Source organism: Gastrolobium bilobum, unplaced genomic scaffold (assembly GCF_033153095.1).
Source record: "Gastrolobium bilobum isolate Gb01-03AN ecotype WA unplaced genomic scaffold, APGP_CSIRO_Gbil_v1 utg32472, whole genome shotgun sequence".
NCBI classification, from domain to species: domain Eukaryota; kingdom Viridiplantae; phylum Streptophyta; class Magnoliopsida; order Fabales; family Fabaceae; genus Gastrolobium; species Gastrolobium bilobum.
Window position 1 is genome coordinate 245,201 of NW_026898916.1, and position 17,029 is coordinate 262,229.

Sequence of the window (17,029 nt, forward strand, 5' to 3'; positions counted from 1 at the left end):
ATGATTCCAACACTTGTTTCTTCTTGTTCTTGGTCACTTGTTACTCTCTTTCTCTCCACTTTCCTACCCCTCCTCGCTATCTCCCTTAACTACTGGCTTGTTCCCGGAGGTTATGCTTGGAGGAATTATTACAACCGTTACAAAAAACACTACTACACAAAACTCCCTGGTCCTATAGGGTGGCCCATACTAGGTACTTTACCTGAGATGGGTTCTCTGGCTCACAGAAAACTCGCTACCATGGCTAATTCACTCAACGCGAAGAGACTCATGGTGCTGAGTTTGGGAACAAACCCTGTTGTTATCAGTAGCCACCCTGACACTGCGAGAGATATTCTATATGGTTCATCCTTCTCTGACCGTCCTGTCAAAGAATCAGCACGTGTTCTCATGTTTGAGCGTGCCATTGGTTTCGCTCCTTATGGGAATTATTGGCGCCATCTTCGTAAGGTTGCAACCACCCACATGTTCTCTCCGAGGGTCATTTCCGGCTTGGAGAGCCTTCGGCAACATGTGGCTGCTGAAATGGTGATGAGAACGTTGAAGGAGATGGGAGACAAAGGTGTAGTTGAAGTTCGAGGGATATTGCATGAAGGGTCTCTAAGCAATGTTTTGGAGAGTGTGTTTGGTACTAATAATTCTTCTATGAGTTCGGAAACGAAGGATGTGTTGAGTGATATGGTTAAGGAAGGTTATGACTTGATTGGAAAGTTTAATTGGGAAGACTATTTTCCTTTCAAATTTTTGGACTTTCATGGTGTGAAGAGAAGGTGTCACAATTTGGCGGCTAAGGTCAATGACGTGGTGGGTCAAATTGTGGAAGAAAGAAAAAGATGTGGTGAGTTCGTTGGACAGAATGATTTTCTTAGCGCTTTGTTATCGTTGCCCCATGAGGAAAGGTTATGTGATTCGGATATAGTGGCTATTTTGTGGGTAAGTACTGCATCTCTCTTTTTTTTCTTTTTTTTTTCTGCCAAGCACACCCACCTACCCCTTGATATATAAGTAATAATACGATAGAAGCACCCTTTTCTAAAGTTGCACCAATCCCTTAAAATAAAGACTAGCTAATAGACAATAACTTGATTATCATATTATGACATGTTAACATGTGTAAATTTCATTAAACAGAAATACACTAGGTAGAAGATAAACTCTCGAATAGGAGCTACTTCGTTATCAATATTCTTATTAGTTAAAGCTCAACTTCAATCTTTGGGAGGAGCTTAAACCCTTAATACTGAATCTATCACGAATACTATTGCTTCATATATGTGGTTTATAAAAAAAAATCAACTTAAATCATCATTGTAGTAGTTTCTTTGTGCATATAGTGATATATATTAATTAAAGCCTTACTCTCTCTACGTGTTTTGTGCAGGAAATGATATTTAGAGGAACAGACACGGTTGCTATGCTCCTCGAATGGATTATGGCCATGATGGTGTTACACCAAGACATTCAAATGAAAGCCCGCCAAGAGATTGACACGTGCGTCGGCCTAAACGGTCACGTGCGAGACTCAGACATTCCAAACCTTCCTTACCTCCAAGCCATAGTCAAGGAAGTTCTACGGTTGCACCCACCGGGCCCATTATTGTCATGGGCTCGTCTTGCAATCCATGATGTCCACGTGGACAAGGTCATGGTCCCAGCTGGCACGACAGCGATGGTTAACATGTGGGCCATAACACATGACTCTTCCATCTGGGATGACCCATGGGCCTTTAAGCCCGAACGGTTCATGAAAGAAGATGTATCTATAATGGGGTCAGACCTGAGACTCGCACCATTCGGTGCAGGACGTAGGGTTTGCCCGGGAAAAGCGTTGGGCTTAGCTACGGTTCATCTTTGGCTTGCAAAGCTTCTACAACATTTCATATGGCTTCCAGTGAAGCCTGTGGATCTTTCAGAATGCCTCAAGCTCTCCCTCGAAATGAAAAAACCTTTACGATGCCAAGTTATTTGTAGACGCATAACACCGTAAGCTCTTGAACTCAACTACGTAAAATGATCAATAAAAAATGAAGAAGTATCCGTTTACAATTTTTTTTATAAATTATATTAAAAATAACGAGTCATACATTCTTGATTGAAGTATGATCAGTCATACTTAATATAGTTTATAAACAAAAAAATTGAAAATATAACATTTCTTATCTTTTCCGTAGAGAATATCAATATCGTCATATCTATGTGCCTTGAAAGAAAAAATATATGATCTTTGGTTGTGGTGGAAAGTCGTGTAATGTTGTAAAATATTATTAATAAGTACATATAGTACGAGTTGAGTTCGAGAAAGTCCATGAAATGGAGCTAAGTAGTCAAATGAGAAGAGACTGTCTCTCTTTAAAACTCTACAATGTACATTATTGAATCTAATGAAGTTGCTTTTGTATCTCTTCTATTTTTCACCCTTCGTTTAGGTTCGCATCTTATTTCACAAGCCATTGGTTAAAAACCCTTCGCAGCCTGTAGTATGAATTATAAATATGAATATCATTTCGAATAATCGTACACTTTAGACACGGCACATCATTCGAACTATTCAAAATCCTCATGTGCAGGCAATTATAATATGAAATAATATTTGCACGATTATGGATTGGCACAGTGCATAATAGATATGGCATGTTTATAAACATAAAAAATAGAAGGACATTTTATCAAAATAACTTTCCACAAAAAAAAAAGGCAACATCATAGTACTTAGGTTTTGCTAGCGATTTCCCACCTCTAATGATAGAAGATTATTTTATATATAATATGACAAACGCTTATTGATAGAATTATCTCTTAAATCTATGTAACTACGTACCAATTCTAACTTTGTAACTATTTGTGCTACCAAAAAAACTATCACACTATCTTCAGTTGTCTTGGCTAGCTTGGCTTTGTTTTATTTTTTTTCCTTGTGCTTTTCTTCCCTTATGCATCTTTTGGCGGGCCGGAATTTTACACCCTTTCTGATTATTATAAGTTTATAACTAATACAATAGCTGAAATATATCCGTCAAATTGTATTTTTAATTTTATTTCTTATTATGATATAAATATATAACATTAATAAAGGGCATTTGATGTTAAATATGCTTTTTGAATAAGTAAATGTATTTGTATTTTTTTAAAAATCATTCACTTTTATCCGTTTTATATTTATTTTCAAATCTTTGAACGAAATCAATAATCAAACAACTAAAAAATAAAGTCATTAAGATTGGTCTAGTGGTGATTTTGGGTAATTTGCATGAGATCATAAGTTCAAATCTCAGTGTCACCATTATATCAAAAAAAAAAAAAAATAGAGGACCAAAATAGAGAATCCCTTTATATAATTAGTAGTTTTAATTATAAATGGGTCAGCAATTTTAGTTTAATTTAAACAAATTCTCATTTTAGAGATATCTCAGGGCGTTGGTTGGGGGGTTTTGCTTACAACATCGAAATATGCCACGTATATAAAGCAGAACTGTGGGGAGTCCTCAAGGGATTGGAAGCAGCATGGTCTAAGGGTTAGAAAAAATTATTCTCGAAAGTGATTCTAGCAGTGTAATCACTATGCTCACTAAAAAAGGTGATGCAGCTCTTGAGTCTCACCTCTTGACTCATATAAGGGCATGGCTTTCAAAGGACTGGCAGATCCGTGCAATTCACACTTTCAGAGAAGGTAATTCTTGTGCGGATTGACTAGCTAACTTGGGTGTTGATCATAGGGAGCTTGCCAATTTCATGTGGTTTGAAGACCCTCCTCCTGGTATTAGTCTCTTGCTTCAAGCTGATATGGCCGGTTGCAGTAGGCCCCGTAGAGTTTCATTAATTTTAGATTTGTTTTTTTTGTTTTTTTTTTCCTTCTTTGTTGGGGCTTCGCCCTTCCTTCTACCAAAAAAACAAAAACAAATTCTCATGGTTACAGTTAACTTCTAAAAATATTTAACACAAATATTAGCTTATTAAACTCATTAAATGTTACCAAAGAAATATTATACTTATTACCAATTGGATAAAAAAGAATTATTGCAACAGTTTTCTTTAGAAATGAAATCCAATAAAATCATTTTGGTGGGAATTTTGGGAATGCGAATTTTCCAAGTCATTAGATTCTTCAAGTCGTTTGCAATAATTTTTAGGGAAAAGTTCACCAATGCCCCTGTGGTTTGCTTCAGAATCATTTATACCCTTGTGGTTTTTTTCCTATCACATATGCCCCTGTGCTTTGTAAAAAATAAGAAACCATAGGGGTATATGTGATAAAAAACATACCCTTTTACAAACCACAGGGGCATATGTGATAAGAAAAAAACCACATGGGCATAAGTGATTTTGAAGTAAACCACAGGGGCGTTGGTGAACTTTTCCCTAATTTTTAAGATTTACAACACGATTAGATTCTGGTGTTTTCGACAAAACTAGTTCCTTTAAGAAGATTATATATAGTACGATAATTAAGGCGTGTCCCCAAAGTTTTGGCTTTTATTATCCAAATCAACCTGCTTTTTTCTTAGTCTCCGACATAACGAAAGGGCAAAATCGTTTATACTTTTGAAGCACATATATTTCCAACTAACATGTTAATGCGCCAAGACATTATACTCTTTAAGTACAGGTGTGCCATATATTTTAAGATTTATAACATGATTAGATTCTGCTGCTTTACACAAAACTAGTTTCTTTAAGGTAATTATATTAAAGACATTAAAGGCATATATATATATATATATATATGTCCCCAAAGTTTTGGCTTTTTCACGTTCAAATCAACATGCTTTTTTCCTAGTCTCCTACAGAACGAAAGGGCAAAACCCTTTATACTTATGAAGCACATATATGCTCATTCTTCCAATTATAACATGTTAATGCTCCACAAATCTACTATCTCATTGAATTGGGGTCCCCTGAGCTCGTTTGGTTACTCCCAACTATCGCAGGTATAATTGCACGTATACTAATCACTTTCTCAGCTTGAGAAAAAAAAATATTCAAATAAATCTCGATTATTATAATTTATAGTATATTTATATATCACTATTATAAAATCTTGTACTACATGTATGATTCGTTTTAGAGATCATTCCAAAGATATAGTGACCAATGTTACGCAATAAAATTCGAATGGTTAAAATTGCAAGCTGACATCTTAGTGCATGCGCCTCATTAGGCCAAAGCTACAATATCATATTGCGATCATGGAATATACTGGCAAAACTCATAAACCCCTTACTACTTTTAACGATAAATAATCGCTTTCTGACTTAACATGTGAATAAGCTAACTACTTGCACAATTTGGATAACTACCGATCGATACAGTCATATATCACCTAATAATGAGAAAAAAGTATGTTTAAAAGTTCAATTATTGTAATTCCTTAATTGTATAAGTTAATCTAAAGATTCCCCCACATAGATTATCCTGGCATACATACACACACACACATATATATATATATATATATATGGGACAGGATATTCTTACACCGGTGTAAAAGTTAGAAGTATTACCCTCAATCTTGACCATTGACCACTTGTATCCAATGGCTCACATTACTAAAAAATTTGAGCCCATAGATATAAGTGGGATCAACGGACAAGATTAAGAGTGTAACTTACACTGGTGTAAAATGATCCTGACCCTATATATATATATATATATATATATATATATAGAAAACCATTTTCAAAAAAAAAAAATTCTCCTACTAGTGACTTATAGCATAAGTAAGTCTCACCTTGAATTTTTCTCTCTCTCCACTATTTTGTAAACCCCACTTATACTATAAATCTCTAATAGGAGAAAATATTTTCAATATATATATATATATAAAGAAAGTAAGACATGCACCACAATACTCAATTAACGTAGGCTCGAACTAAGAAAAGTATTTCAGCCCAAATATGTCAATTAGGTGAACAAAAAAAAAAATTGTGAACAACGACTGAAGGGCTAATTAAGTTCAACTGGGCTTTAAATTCCCGTATTATGGAGACGATTACAACTCAACTTTTTGGATTAGAGGTGTTGGCTTTGGCCTGATTTCGGATAGACACTTCTTTTGTTAGGCCTTGTTGCCGTGTTTTAATTTTTACGGAAAACTTCAATTTCATGTAGTGTAGTTATCATGATTCTTAAGGTTATAAATTTATGATTTAGACTTTAGACTAATTGTTGTCAGATATAATGTATCATTTAGTTTTCTAAATGCCAAAAAGAGATTTATTATATAAGAAAAAAATGTGTGTCATTTTAAATGATATAAAATTGTATCATTTTAAGTGAGAGAAATAGTAGATCATGGGAAGAGAGAGTGAACAAAAAAATAAAGGTATGGGTCTCACCTCTTTGTGAGAGTGAAATGACACAAGTTGTGTCATTTAAAAGGACAAACATTTTTCTCATTAATAAACAAATTATTGAATTGAAAATAAAACATAAAAAACTCAAATTAAAAACAAAACCTTAAAACAACACAAAATTTTATCTTTTACAATTTCAATACATTGATTTGTAGGAACATATGGATTGTAAAACAAAATTAAACAATAAAAAATTATAAACTTTATATGAAGGAAGCAAAACAAAACAACATATACTTTTAACAAAGTAATACAATTATATCTAAATTAAGAATAAATTGTTTTTATTTTTATTATTGTGTTGGAAGCTCTCTCAGAAAGGGAAGGGAATGATCATATCAACATAGAAAAGTAGTTGAGTGATGAACTTGATCTTGAAGAATTTGTTTTGCTAAAAAACAAAGCAATTCAGATGGTTTGTCCTCCTAAACAGGTATCTATTATTGAATTCACTCAACCTGAGAGTACAATATCTATTTTATTTTGGGAACATTACGTGTCAAAGTCATTGAATGGGTAAGTTGTCAATACCTAAAATAGTCTGTATAATATATTTTATCCATTGGGTTATCAATGAGCATTTTACCATATGGTTCTATTAGTTCAGTCCAAATCTCCAAATGGTAGAAACCTAAGAGAAACAGCCCTTGCGGATCTATCTTAGAAGTTCCTAAATTGAGGAATGTATTTCCCTTAGAAACAGCCTTTGCGGATCTCTAAGTGGTAAGAACTGAAGAAAAACAACCCTGAGTGGATCTTTCTTGGAAGTTCCATGGTTGGTTTGAGGAATGTGTGATGAATGGACTTCCCTTAGAAACAGCCCTTGCAAATCTCTAAGTGGTAAGAACCTAAGAGAAATAGCCTGAGTGGATCTCACTTGGAAGTTTCATGGATTATGTAACAATGCAATGATGTATGTTATGTTGTACTGCTAATATTATGTATGCACATGAAGTGAATCTAAGGGTGGAGTGACCATCCAAGGACCTTTGGTTTACTTAAATTTTTATCCCACCCCACGTTTCAGATACTCCCACAGCAGGAGAGGGACCATCCTAGAGACCAGTTTAGATGTCTTGTTATAGCATGCTGCATTTGGATTACTTATGTGTACATGTAACTGTAATCCTATTTTGAGAAGAACATGCACAATGTAATAGGGAATTTAGGTCATGATGACATGTTATTTTAAGATTACACATTTTGTATAATCCTTCATTACATTTGATAGATGATAATGTATGTTATTATATTTTACGAATGAGAAATGTGTAGTGAAATATTGAGAATGATATGTAATGATGTACATTTACTTGAGTTATGTAATATGTAGGGGTGTAAATGGGCCAAGGCTTTGGCCTTCTTGGCCTAAGCCTACGTAAAAAATATTCAGCTTAGTTGGCCTACTAAAGGCTTTATTTATAGGCCAAGTCTGACCTATTTTAAAAAATTAGAGAGCCTTATATGGCCTATAGGCCTTGTAGGCCTCCCTAGTGAAATATTTTTAACAACTTTTAAAATATTCGCTTGACATTACGAGTCATTAACGTGTTCATAAATTGTTGCATTTTTTTACACGAGATATAAATTTCACTAGTGAGCATTAAAAATTTTACAATAGTAAAAAAAATAACTATAAAAATATACTGAGCAAAGTTCCATTCATGCATGCACTAGTACTTCTCATAATTCATAAAAAATGACAAACAAGAAAGAGTCAACATAATACCCCAGCTCTATAATGTATATCATATATCCTAAAATAAATATATTATATTATATTATTTTAAAAAATTAAATAGGCTAGCCTACAAGGTTTTAGGACCGGCTTGACAAAATTGGCTTATGGCATACTTGTTAAAAAGGCTTTCTTATAAACCTACTATACTTTCCAATGTAGGTCGGGCTAGGCCGGGCTCAACGTAGGTCGGGCTGTAGGCTAGGCCAGGTCAGCCTGGCCCATTTACACCCATAATAATACGTGCATGAGAAGTAGTATTAATATAAGATATATCCTGAAATCCTATACCAACGGGGCTAAGTACTTTGATGAGAATGTTATGTTATCATCTTGAGAATTGAGGTGTTGAAATATGTATAAAACATGAAAACGTGTTTAAAGCAAGTCAATGTTGTGGACTCGGCAAGTGCACCGGAGTACAAGTAATAAAATGTATTGAGTACGAGATCTTTCTCATGAGGATTATATTTTTAATCACTAATTCACTACTTCTGCTTAAGTTGGATAATCAGAATCAAATGTGAAATTCAATTTAGTTTGGATTCAGAATATTAAAAATAATTAAAACAAGAACGTAAAAGTTTTGATTACTTGAAAAAAAAGAAACGTAGCTACGGTTTCAACTTCCCCTAATCTTCCCCTTATGTTTTGTATTCACTCTTTCAGATTAATCGTCCTTAATATAAAGTCAATCGATTCTTTTAATTTAATTAAAATTCAATTCATTGACACTCTAAATTTTTATAATCTTGCAAGAACCCTAGTTCCCTGATTACTCCTCAATAAAATAAGCTTTTCGTTCAAGAATCATATGATTGCGTAAAATCCTATGTCTATCCCTAGAATCATAAAGATTACGATGAAGTTATCATCATGCACTGATATGTGTCTAACATATGGTGATTTCTAACTAAAATAAGCAAGGAATTAATCATAAATGTGTGAAAATAAGCTCATAAATGCAAGAAATATTGATTATTCCTTCTCAATCATTCTCTCACTCAACTTATGCTTTTTGATAACAGGAAACACCAAAAAGAGGTGAAAGAGAGAAGTTGAAATTGCATAGTCTTGCGCAAAACGCACGAAAATGGCGCGATCCGCGTGATTTTGGCAAATTACTTTCTGTTTGTACGCGCGATCCGCGCGAATTTGGCGCTGATCGCGCAGGCGTCATGAATGCAGTCCTTGATTTGTGGAGTCGCGAATTTGGCACTGATCGTGCGGGCGTCATGAATGCATTCCTTGATTTGTGGAGTTTGATGAAAATGGAAATCTAATCAAATTAATGAGAGGATTATGACCTGATTGATTGGTGGAATTATGAGAAAAATGGAAATTTAATCAGAATTAATTAGAGGATTATGGCTTGATTGATTGGTGGAATTATGAGGAAAATTGAAATTTAATCAGAATTAATTCAAGGATTATGACCTGATTGAGTAGCTAGCTATATAAAGGAAGCAGAAACTCTAAAAGAGAATCATCTTTTGGCAAGGAGAAATTGGAGAGGAAGCTCTCGGTGACTGAAGATTCAAGACTTCTTCTTCCGGTTTTACATTTTCATGAACTCTTTCTCATTATTTAAATTGTCAGACATGAATATGTCTGGCTAGTCTTTTTTTATTGGGGTAAGTGTCACAACCCTTGATGTGAACCCCTTGTATTTTGGTTAAGTTTATGGTTAATTATTCAATTGAATTTATTTTACTCTGTTCTTCATCCCATAATTCTTTTAGAATTCGCGACTCTATTAGGATTGCGAGGGTTAGAGTTCGCAATAGGGATATTGGGATTCTAATTCCTGACAAAGGGTAAGATAATTGTTCATGTATGCACTAGGGATAGGCTATATGAACTGCAAATGTGGAAAATTCACTGGGTTTAAAGATTAACTTGAAAATGGATTTCTAAGGGATTAGGATTCTAATAGGGTTAATAAGGTTAAGATGGGATTATGGCTTAACTAACTAATTATAGATGGTGAATTGTTTGATCAATTGGGTAATTAAACATAAATATTAATCATTATTACAAGGTGGGGATCGGAAAGGTGTTGAAGTCCTTTACTGCAATAGTTTTCTTACAATATTTTCTCAATTCTCAACCCCTTTTGCTTTAAGTTTTCAACTTCTCTTGAATTGTTCATAAATTATTGAATAATTCACAATTGTTACAAACACCATTACTTTCAAATCAACTCTTGTTCTTCCATTCTTAAAAGGAACAATTAATTGATATTCGACCCAATCCCTGTGGAAACGATACTCTACTCACTTTTTATTACTTGGTACGATCGGTGCACTTGCTGATTTTTCGCAACATGCACCAACATTCCTGTTGCCATGCACTTACCTAAGATCAATCTACAAGATTCAAGCTCATAAAAAGCATTAAGAAAAGATAACTTCATTCAAAATAAAAAGGAAGAATAACATAAGAATTCATTCTAAATGATTAATTGGGTTCTATCTATCCTTAACTAATATAAAAACTTAGCCTAACATAGTATAATCAAGAATGAAAGAAAATAATAAATATGCCCTGAACTCCATGACAGTGTGGTGAATCTTCAAGGTTTTCAGTGCAGATTTGATTCTGATCCGTCTCTAATGCTCAAGAACATGAACTATACGCTTCCTCTCTACTAGGTAGATCCGTCCATCTTTAATTCTGCTTCAATTTGCCTTTTTATAATTGAAGAATATGTGTCATAAGTATAAATAGTGCAATGGGCCTTAGCTAGATCGTAATGGGCGCTTAAGCCCCCTCCAACGGCGCTTAAGCGCACACCTTACTGGTGAATTTTTCATGTGGCGCGCTTAAGCTTCCTACAAGGAGGCTTAAGCGTTCTCTACCCGAACATTTTTGTCTAACATTCAGACGCTTAAGCTCCCTTAAGCATGCTCCTACCGAAGGAATTACTCTTCCTGCGTGACTTGGAAGCTTAAGCTCTCTAAAAGAGGGCTTAAGCTTTTTCTTTAAATATTGTAAAATCTTTCACTTTTCACTTTGTGGCTTATATGGTCTTCAACTCTGAGCTTAAAGTTTTCGAACTTCATGTTTGCTTTAATTTATACTTAATTTCCTTAAAAAACAAACAAAATTCAATTATCTAGTTCATATCTCAATAGTTCACTGTTTTCCATTAATAAACTCTAATTCTCATGCATTTGACTATATATATCATGTAACTTTAGTTCTTAAAACATGATAACAATGAGAATAATGACCATTTTAAGACACAACTTAATGGTGTTCTCTTTGGCATATAAGAATGAGAATGCGTGACCTCAAATGTTGTATAAGGTTATAAAATGCATAGGGAGTTGATGAGTTGAAAGGATGCTTAAGTTCCAAGTCATGCAAAAGAGATAGCTTATGATGTAAGAAATATGCAAGGGGATAACTTAAGACCCAAGTCATAAGTATTTCTAGAAATAGCACAAAAAATTGGAGTGTATCTATACATGAATGTCGTGAGAGTGCTATGTTGGTCAATGAGATACCCAAGTATGAGAATGGAGGTCCAATGCCTCATACAAACCTTTAAGATTCTTCGGGAGCGAGCTAAAACACTCTAAAGCATGCTAAAATGCATTGGAAAGCTATGTTTTGCATGCTCATATTGAGAATATGAACCAGAAGAGGGATTGGTGGCTCTTTAATTCCAAAATATAATATAGGCCTATACAAATTTTTCTGTTACAATTAAATTTATCTTAATTAGCCTTGAAACCAACGTCATCTAAAAGAAGTGAATATTTTAGTTGCCAATATGTATTTTTTTATAAAAAAAATCAAAACATTCATTTCAAAAATATAATACAAAAAGAGAAAAAAATCTGTACAAATATTTTTTTTAAAAATATTTAACATAAACATTTTAAATATATTTGTATAACCAATTTAAAAAATATAAATTCAAACAGAAATAAATTAATTTTTTAAAAAATATGTATAATTAATACAAATTATTTTAAATTTTAAATATAGAAAAATGACATCTATCATTTTGTAAAAAATAAAATATAAAAATTGAATCACTATAAAAATGTAAATGTTAATTTAATATATAAGAAAAAATAAAATTTCATTCTTTTGATGTAAATGTGTAATTATCACAATTTCCTATGTCTTGAATGAATAACTATAAGCTATTATTTGAAGAATGAGCATAGCCTTTCTATGCATGTTTCATACTATTTTCCTATATGGAAAATTATTAAACTTATGTCTATTCGATGAAAAAATATTTTTTATTTAAAATTCAAACTTTTTAAATTTGAATTTTGAACTTGATAGGTGGGAAAATAGTATAAAGCAAAAATTGAAATTATAAAAAATTGGAAGTTGATTAAACAAAGTATAAGGAAAATAAATGATTACACATGTAAAATAGTTAATTTATAATAAAAAATAAAGGTGCTAAAATTAAAATTTAATAAACCTAGGTATAAAAGAAATAAATTTTGGATGTACTATTGATTAAATGTTTGTTATAATATTAAACGTACCAACTCAAATATTTTTCAACTCTTCATCTAATATATATGTCACAACTACATAAAATATAGATACATAGTAATATAGACGCAAGTATAAGAACATTTTGTGTGTGGATAAATACGAAAACCTATTATATGCTGATATAAAATGTTGATAATTAGAGGTAGCAAAATAGGCTCGACCCGGAGAGCCGGCCCACCCTACCCGCGAACACGTATCCCCCCCTTATATCTACTGTGTAACAAACCTGTCTTTGTATGGTTAAGATAATTAGATTTACTGCTGTAAATATTTCAGAAACAAACATCTAAATAAAATGAACAATCATATCGTGATAAATAAAAGTTCATATAAACAAAATGGACAATCAGCACAACATTTTTTTTCTTCATGTATATTAGTTGATTTTATTTTGTAGCAAATTTTGTGTACAGTTTAATCAATGAGACGAGATCATATTGAATAATAATGCATATGAGAAGGTTCATTGGTGGTTATATTCGAAGACTGAAATATTGAGTACATAACTATATTTGATTTGCATAATACTTAATGCTTCTGAATTGCTGAATTTTTGTTTGTGGTTGATACCAATGTTATAAAAACCGGACCGACCCGGAAACCGGTGAACCAGTCATGTAACCGGTTCGATTTTCATATTGGATCGGCCATATTACAGAACCGGCGTGACCCGGTGCGACCCGACCAGTTTTTCTAAAACCTGGTGACCCAGTCGGTTCAACCGATGACCCGGCCTGATCTATAAAAATAATAATTTATTTTCATAAATTAATGTCTTTTTTTTTTTACTCTCAAACACAAATGGTTTGTTTTCTTTTGAAATATTTGAGTGATTTGTAGCTTATTAATTTACATAGATTATGTACCTCAAACTAATATTATTTTGATTATGCAATATGCAGGGAATTTGGATTTGATTTATAGTTAGAGATGTCGTTTACTGAACCTGAAACACTGGTATCACAAATACTATATGTTTGATTGATTTTTGTTGGACAATGACGTGTAATTTATTATTTTCATATTAAAATATTTAAAATTGGTATATTTTTTACAAGTATTTAAGTATTTTTATAGTTTTTTTAATATAAATTATAGATTTATATATACTTACCGGGTCATGCGATTGAACCAGTGACCCACCGGTTGAACCAGTGACCCAGTGCCTCGACCGGTTCAATAACCTTGCCGGGTTTAATAACATTGGTTGATACGTACAAAGTTTAGTGTGAATACTGTAGCTTTTTCAACTTTAAGATTAGCCTAAAATAGCAAGACAATTATTTTTTTATTTTAGATATTTTTGAAGTAACATGTTTGCTTTTTTGTTTTTTGTTCCTTCATGTTTATACCTCTACCATTATACTATTCTATGTTGCACCGACACTGACACGGGACATGGGATACGACACTACACGACACTCCGATACGTTAATTCTAAAAAATGTTAAATTTCGACACGTTAGGACACGTTTTGATATTATATAATATTTTTAATTTATGTACCGTATATTATATTTAGTATTCAATAATTTAACAAAAAATAAAGCTAAACTTATAATACTCATCAATTTTGTAAAGAAACATAATATATCCCAAATGTTTATATTAAACTCAATAATATTGTAACCGTAATCTAACAAATTTAATAGTTGGAACTCAAAATACAACGCAACGTAATCTTTGAAACTTTTTTTGAGTATTTGCAACGAGTATTGGAGAGTCGGGAAGTGTCGGACACGACACGTCCGAATTTTTAAAGTGTCGGTGCTTCAAAGATACTATTAATAGCTTCATAGCAAGATGAAAGTGTTGATTTACCCGTATGATGATTAACCAATAACAGACGACAATAATTTCAATTTATTTTCCACACATTGCACGGGTAATTCATTAATTTAATGAAAAAAGAAAACACACTCGATAGTTAAAGGGAACAGATCCACTTACCACCAAAAAAGTTTACAACTCTTACAACCTATTTAATCACCGTTGATTTCTGTAATCTAACGGTTATAATTTATTGAAAATTAATAATATTTATTATGTCACATTTATTAATTCCTAATAAATTATAACCGTTAGATTGATGAAAATCAACTGTGATTAAATTAATTGTAAGAGTTGTAAACTTTTTTGGTGGTAAGTGCATCCTTCTCCATAGTTCAATACTTTAATGACTGAAAGTCTGTCTGAATTTCTAATTGCTTTGGAAATACACTTTGACAATGTCCATTAATTAAGGCCTTAATCAGAAAATTCAGGAAAGTGGAGGGCATTAACAAGTAAATTAAGGAAAGTTCGATGGTAAGAGGTAGAATCGAATCTGGTTTTGAAATTTAAAATCACACAACACAAGTGAGGAGAGTCATTACTAAGACCCGTGAATCTCACTCCTCAACAACGGCCAAAACACGACGATGATCAAGACACGTGCCCATCCACATAAGCGTGTAGGAACCCACAAACACCCTCGCGTGTACGTTTCAAACGTGTGAGAAGAAGCATTCCAAATATCGGTGGACAATATTAAATAATTTTTAATATTATATAATAAATCGCAGTCTACATTATTATTTATCGACTCGTCCCTTTGTTCCGATTAAAATAATTTTCCATCCTTCCGTATTTTCCCTCTCACTCTCTTATGGGAGGGAAAACTTCCAAAATTTTCTCGGAATTGAAAGAATACAGCTACTCCTTCAACTAGTAAACAAATCTAGGGTTTTAGTCTGTGTTCCTTCAGCTTATTTTCTCAGAGCCGATTCCACAGTGATTTACTTGTTCCTTTTGTTCTTTTGATTTCATTTCCTGTTTAAAAGGAAAAGCCAGTGCGAATGCAATGCTTGCTGTGAGAACTTATCGCTTTTGATTTCCATGTCAGGTATCTATGATTTGAGCTGGAGCTTGTTCGTTTAGCTTATGTTTGTGTCTTATGGATGTTCTGTTTTTGGCTCTATTGTGTTTTTAGGGTTTTTGTGTGATTTCAATGTGAAGGTTGGGTTTCAGCTGTTCCTCGTTCTGTTTGGTGCTCAAATTTTGGATACTTATATGGCAATTGGTGCTGGATGGTTGTTTTGTCGTGCTTTGGGATTTTCTGAGTTTCAGCTTGTTTATTTTGAGATACTCCGATGCAGGGTATATAGAGTTAGGTTGATTCGATAGGCTCGTGTGATGATGGAGTGACTAATTCGTTAATAATTTGCCCAATGTAATTATGTATGAATAGCTGTTAGAATTATATTTTGTTTTTTTGGAACAAATTTTGAGTTTGACCATGGTTGTTCTTTTTTTTTTCCTGGTTTTATTCTTTCTGATATTAGTGACATGGATTATGATCCTTGTGCAATTACAGTAGTTCGGGATTTGATTTTAAAAAATAGAACTTAAAAACTTTAATTAATCCATTATAAAAATGCCTCCCGCCTTTTGAGTTAAGGCTAGCAAAAGAACATCAAACTAAAAGCATTGCTTAATGTAGTGAGTCCCCATTGTGATCATTTTCTTACATTGCGCTTTGGATATTCGTCTAAAAGGCTAGCTTCTCAGTTATTACTTGGGTATCTCCAATTGGCAAGGATCCTTGATTATCTGTTCCTGAATGTTTCCTTCCAGGGTAGTTGTTCTGGAACTGTTTTTTGCTGCTTCGATTACTTTGACAAAAGTCAACCAGGTCTTGAGACATACTTCTCAAAGTGGACATGCAAACTAAGAAAAAAGCCTCCAGGCGAAATGCCAGTCAAGAGTGTGGTAGTCGTAGGGTTTCAAGAGCACAGAAGAAGGTCTGTGAAAATGGACAAGCAATTGAAAAGAAAGTTACCGACTTAATTACATCATCTGCTAGAAAGAATAAATCTTGTAAGTTACTAGTAATAGTGGGTTTTGTTTTTAAGATAATCTATATCAATTAGCCTTTTGTTTATGTGTAGTATATCTCTAAATTTTTCCTTATTCTAATTTCTGACGTGTATGACTCATAACCAGGTTGCTCCTTCAGATGACCCTAACTTTTCTTTTTTTATTTTTCATTTTGAAAGTTTCCAGTGTGCATATATTATGTCCAAAACAATGTCTTTCAGCAATAAGAAAATAATACTAATTAACTGGTTTTACTTGTCATCTTCTTGCTACAACTTCAGTTAGCACTCTTGAGAATAAAGCTGGGGAGCCAACACCCTCACCGGATTTTAGTAATGGTTATGACTTTGTGGACAACGGAACTTCCAATACTTGTTTGGGAAATGATGCAGGTGATGGTGCTTCAGTGGATTATTTGGTAATTTAACTAGACATCCTTCTACTTGTGTTAGTTCAGCATTTTCTTTTTGTGTGTGTGTGGGTGTGCATGAATGCTAGTGCATAAGTTCTCTTTTGCTTGAAAGCTGTTTTATGAATCTTATAGACTTCA

The 17,029-nt window shown here is 33.1% G+C and overlaps 2 protein-coding genes across 2 annotated transcripts in view; both read left to right on the forward strand.

Annotated features, from left to right (window-relative positions):
• LOC133285471 (cytochrome P450 78A5-like) lies at positions 1 to 15,786 on the forward strand. The gene is made up of 4 exons (XM_061482703.1): positions 1 to 933; positions 1,382 to 1,983; positions 15,444 to 15,505; positions 15,593 to 15,786. The coding sequence occupies exons 1-4, from the start codon at positions 1 to 3 to the stop codon at positions 15,784 to 15,786; spliced, it is 1,791 nt and encodes a 596-aa protein (XP_061338687.1).
• The window catches only part of LOC133285457 (uncharacterized), a 14,370-nt gene continuing 12,654 nt past the window's right edge, over positions 15,314 to 17,029 (forward strand). The window contains 3 exon segments of the mRNA XM_061482689.1: positions 15,314 to 15,505; positions 16,237 to 16,479; positions 16,761 to 16,897. Coding sequence (XP_061338673.1) covers positions 16,323 to 16,479; positions 16,761 to 16,897 — 294 coding nt within the window. The 5' untranslated portion in view covers positions 15,314 to 15,505; positions 16,237 to 16,322.

Excerpts from the sequence above, each read along its gene's own strand:
- LOC133285471 (XM_061482703.1), top strand. The coding sequence starts at position 1 with ATGATTCCAACACTTGTTTCTTCTTGTTCTTGGTCACTTGTTACTCTC. Across the intron at positions 934-1,381 it reads ATATAGTGGCTATTTTGTGG|GAAATGATATTTAGAGGAAC; the intron begins GTAAGTACTGCA and ends TGTTTTGTGCAG. Across the intron at positions 1,984-15,443 it reads ATTTGTAGACGCATAACACC|GAAAAGCCAGTGCGAATGCA; the intron begins GTAAGCTCTTGA and ends CCTGTTTAAAAG.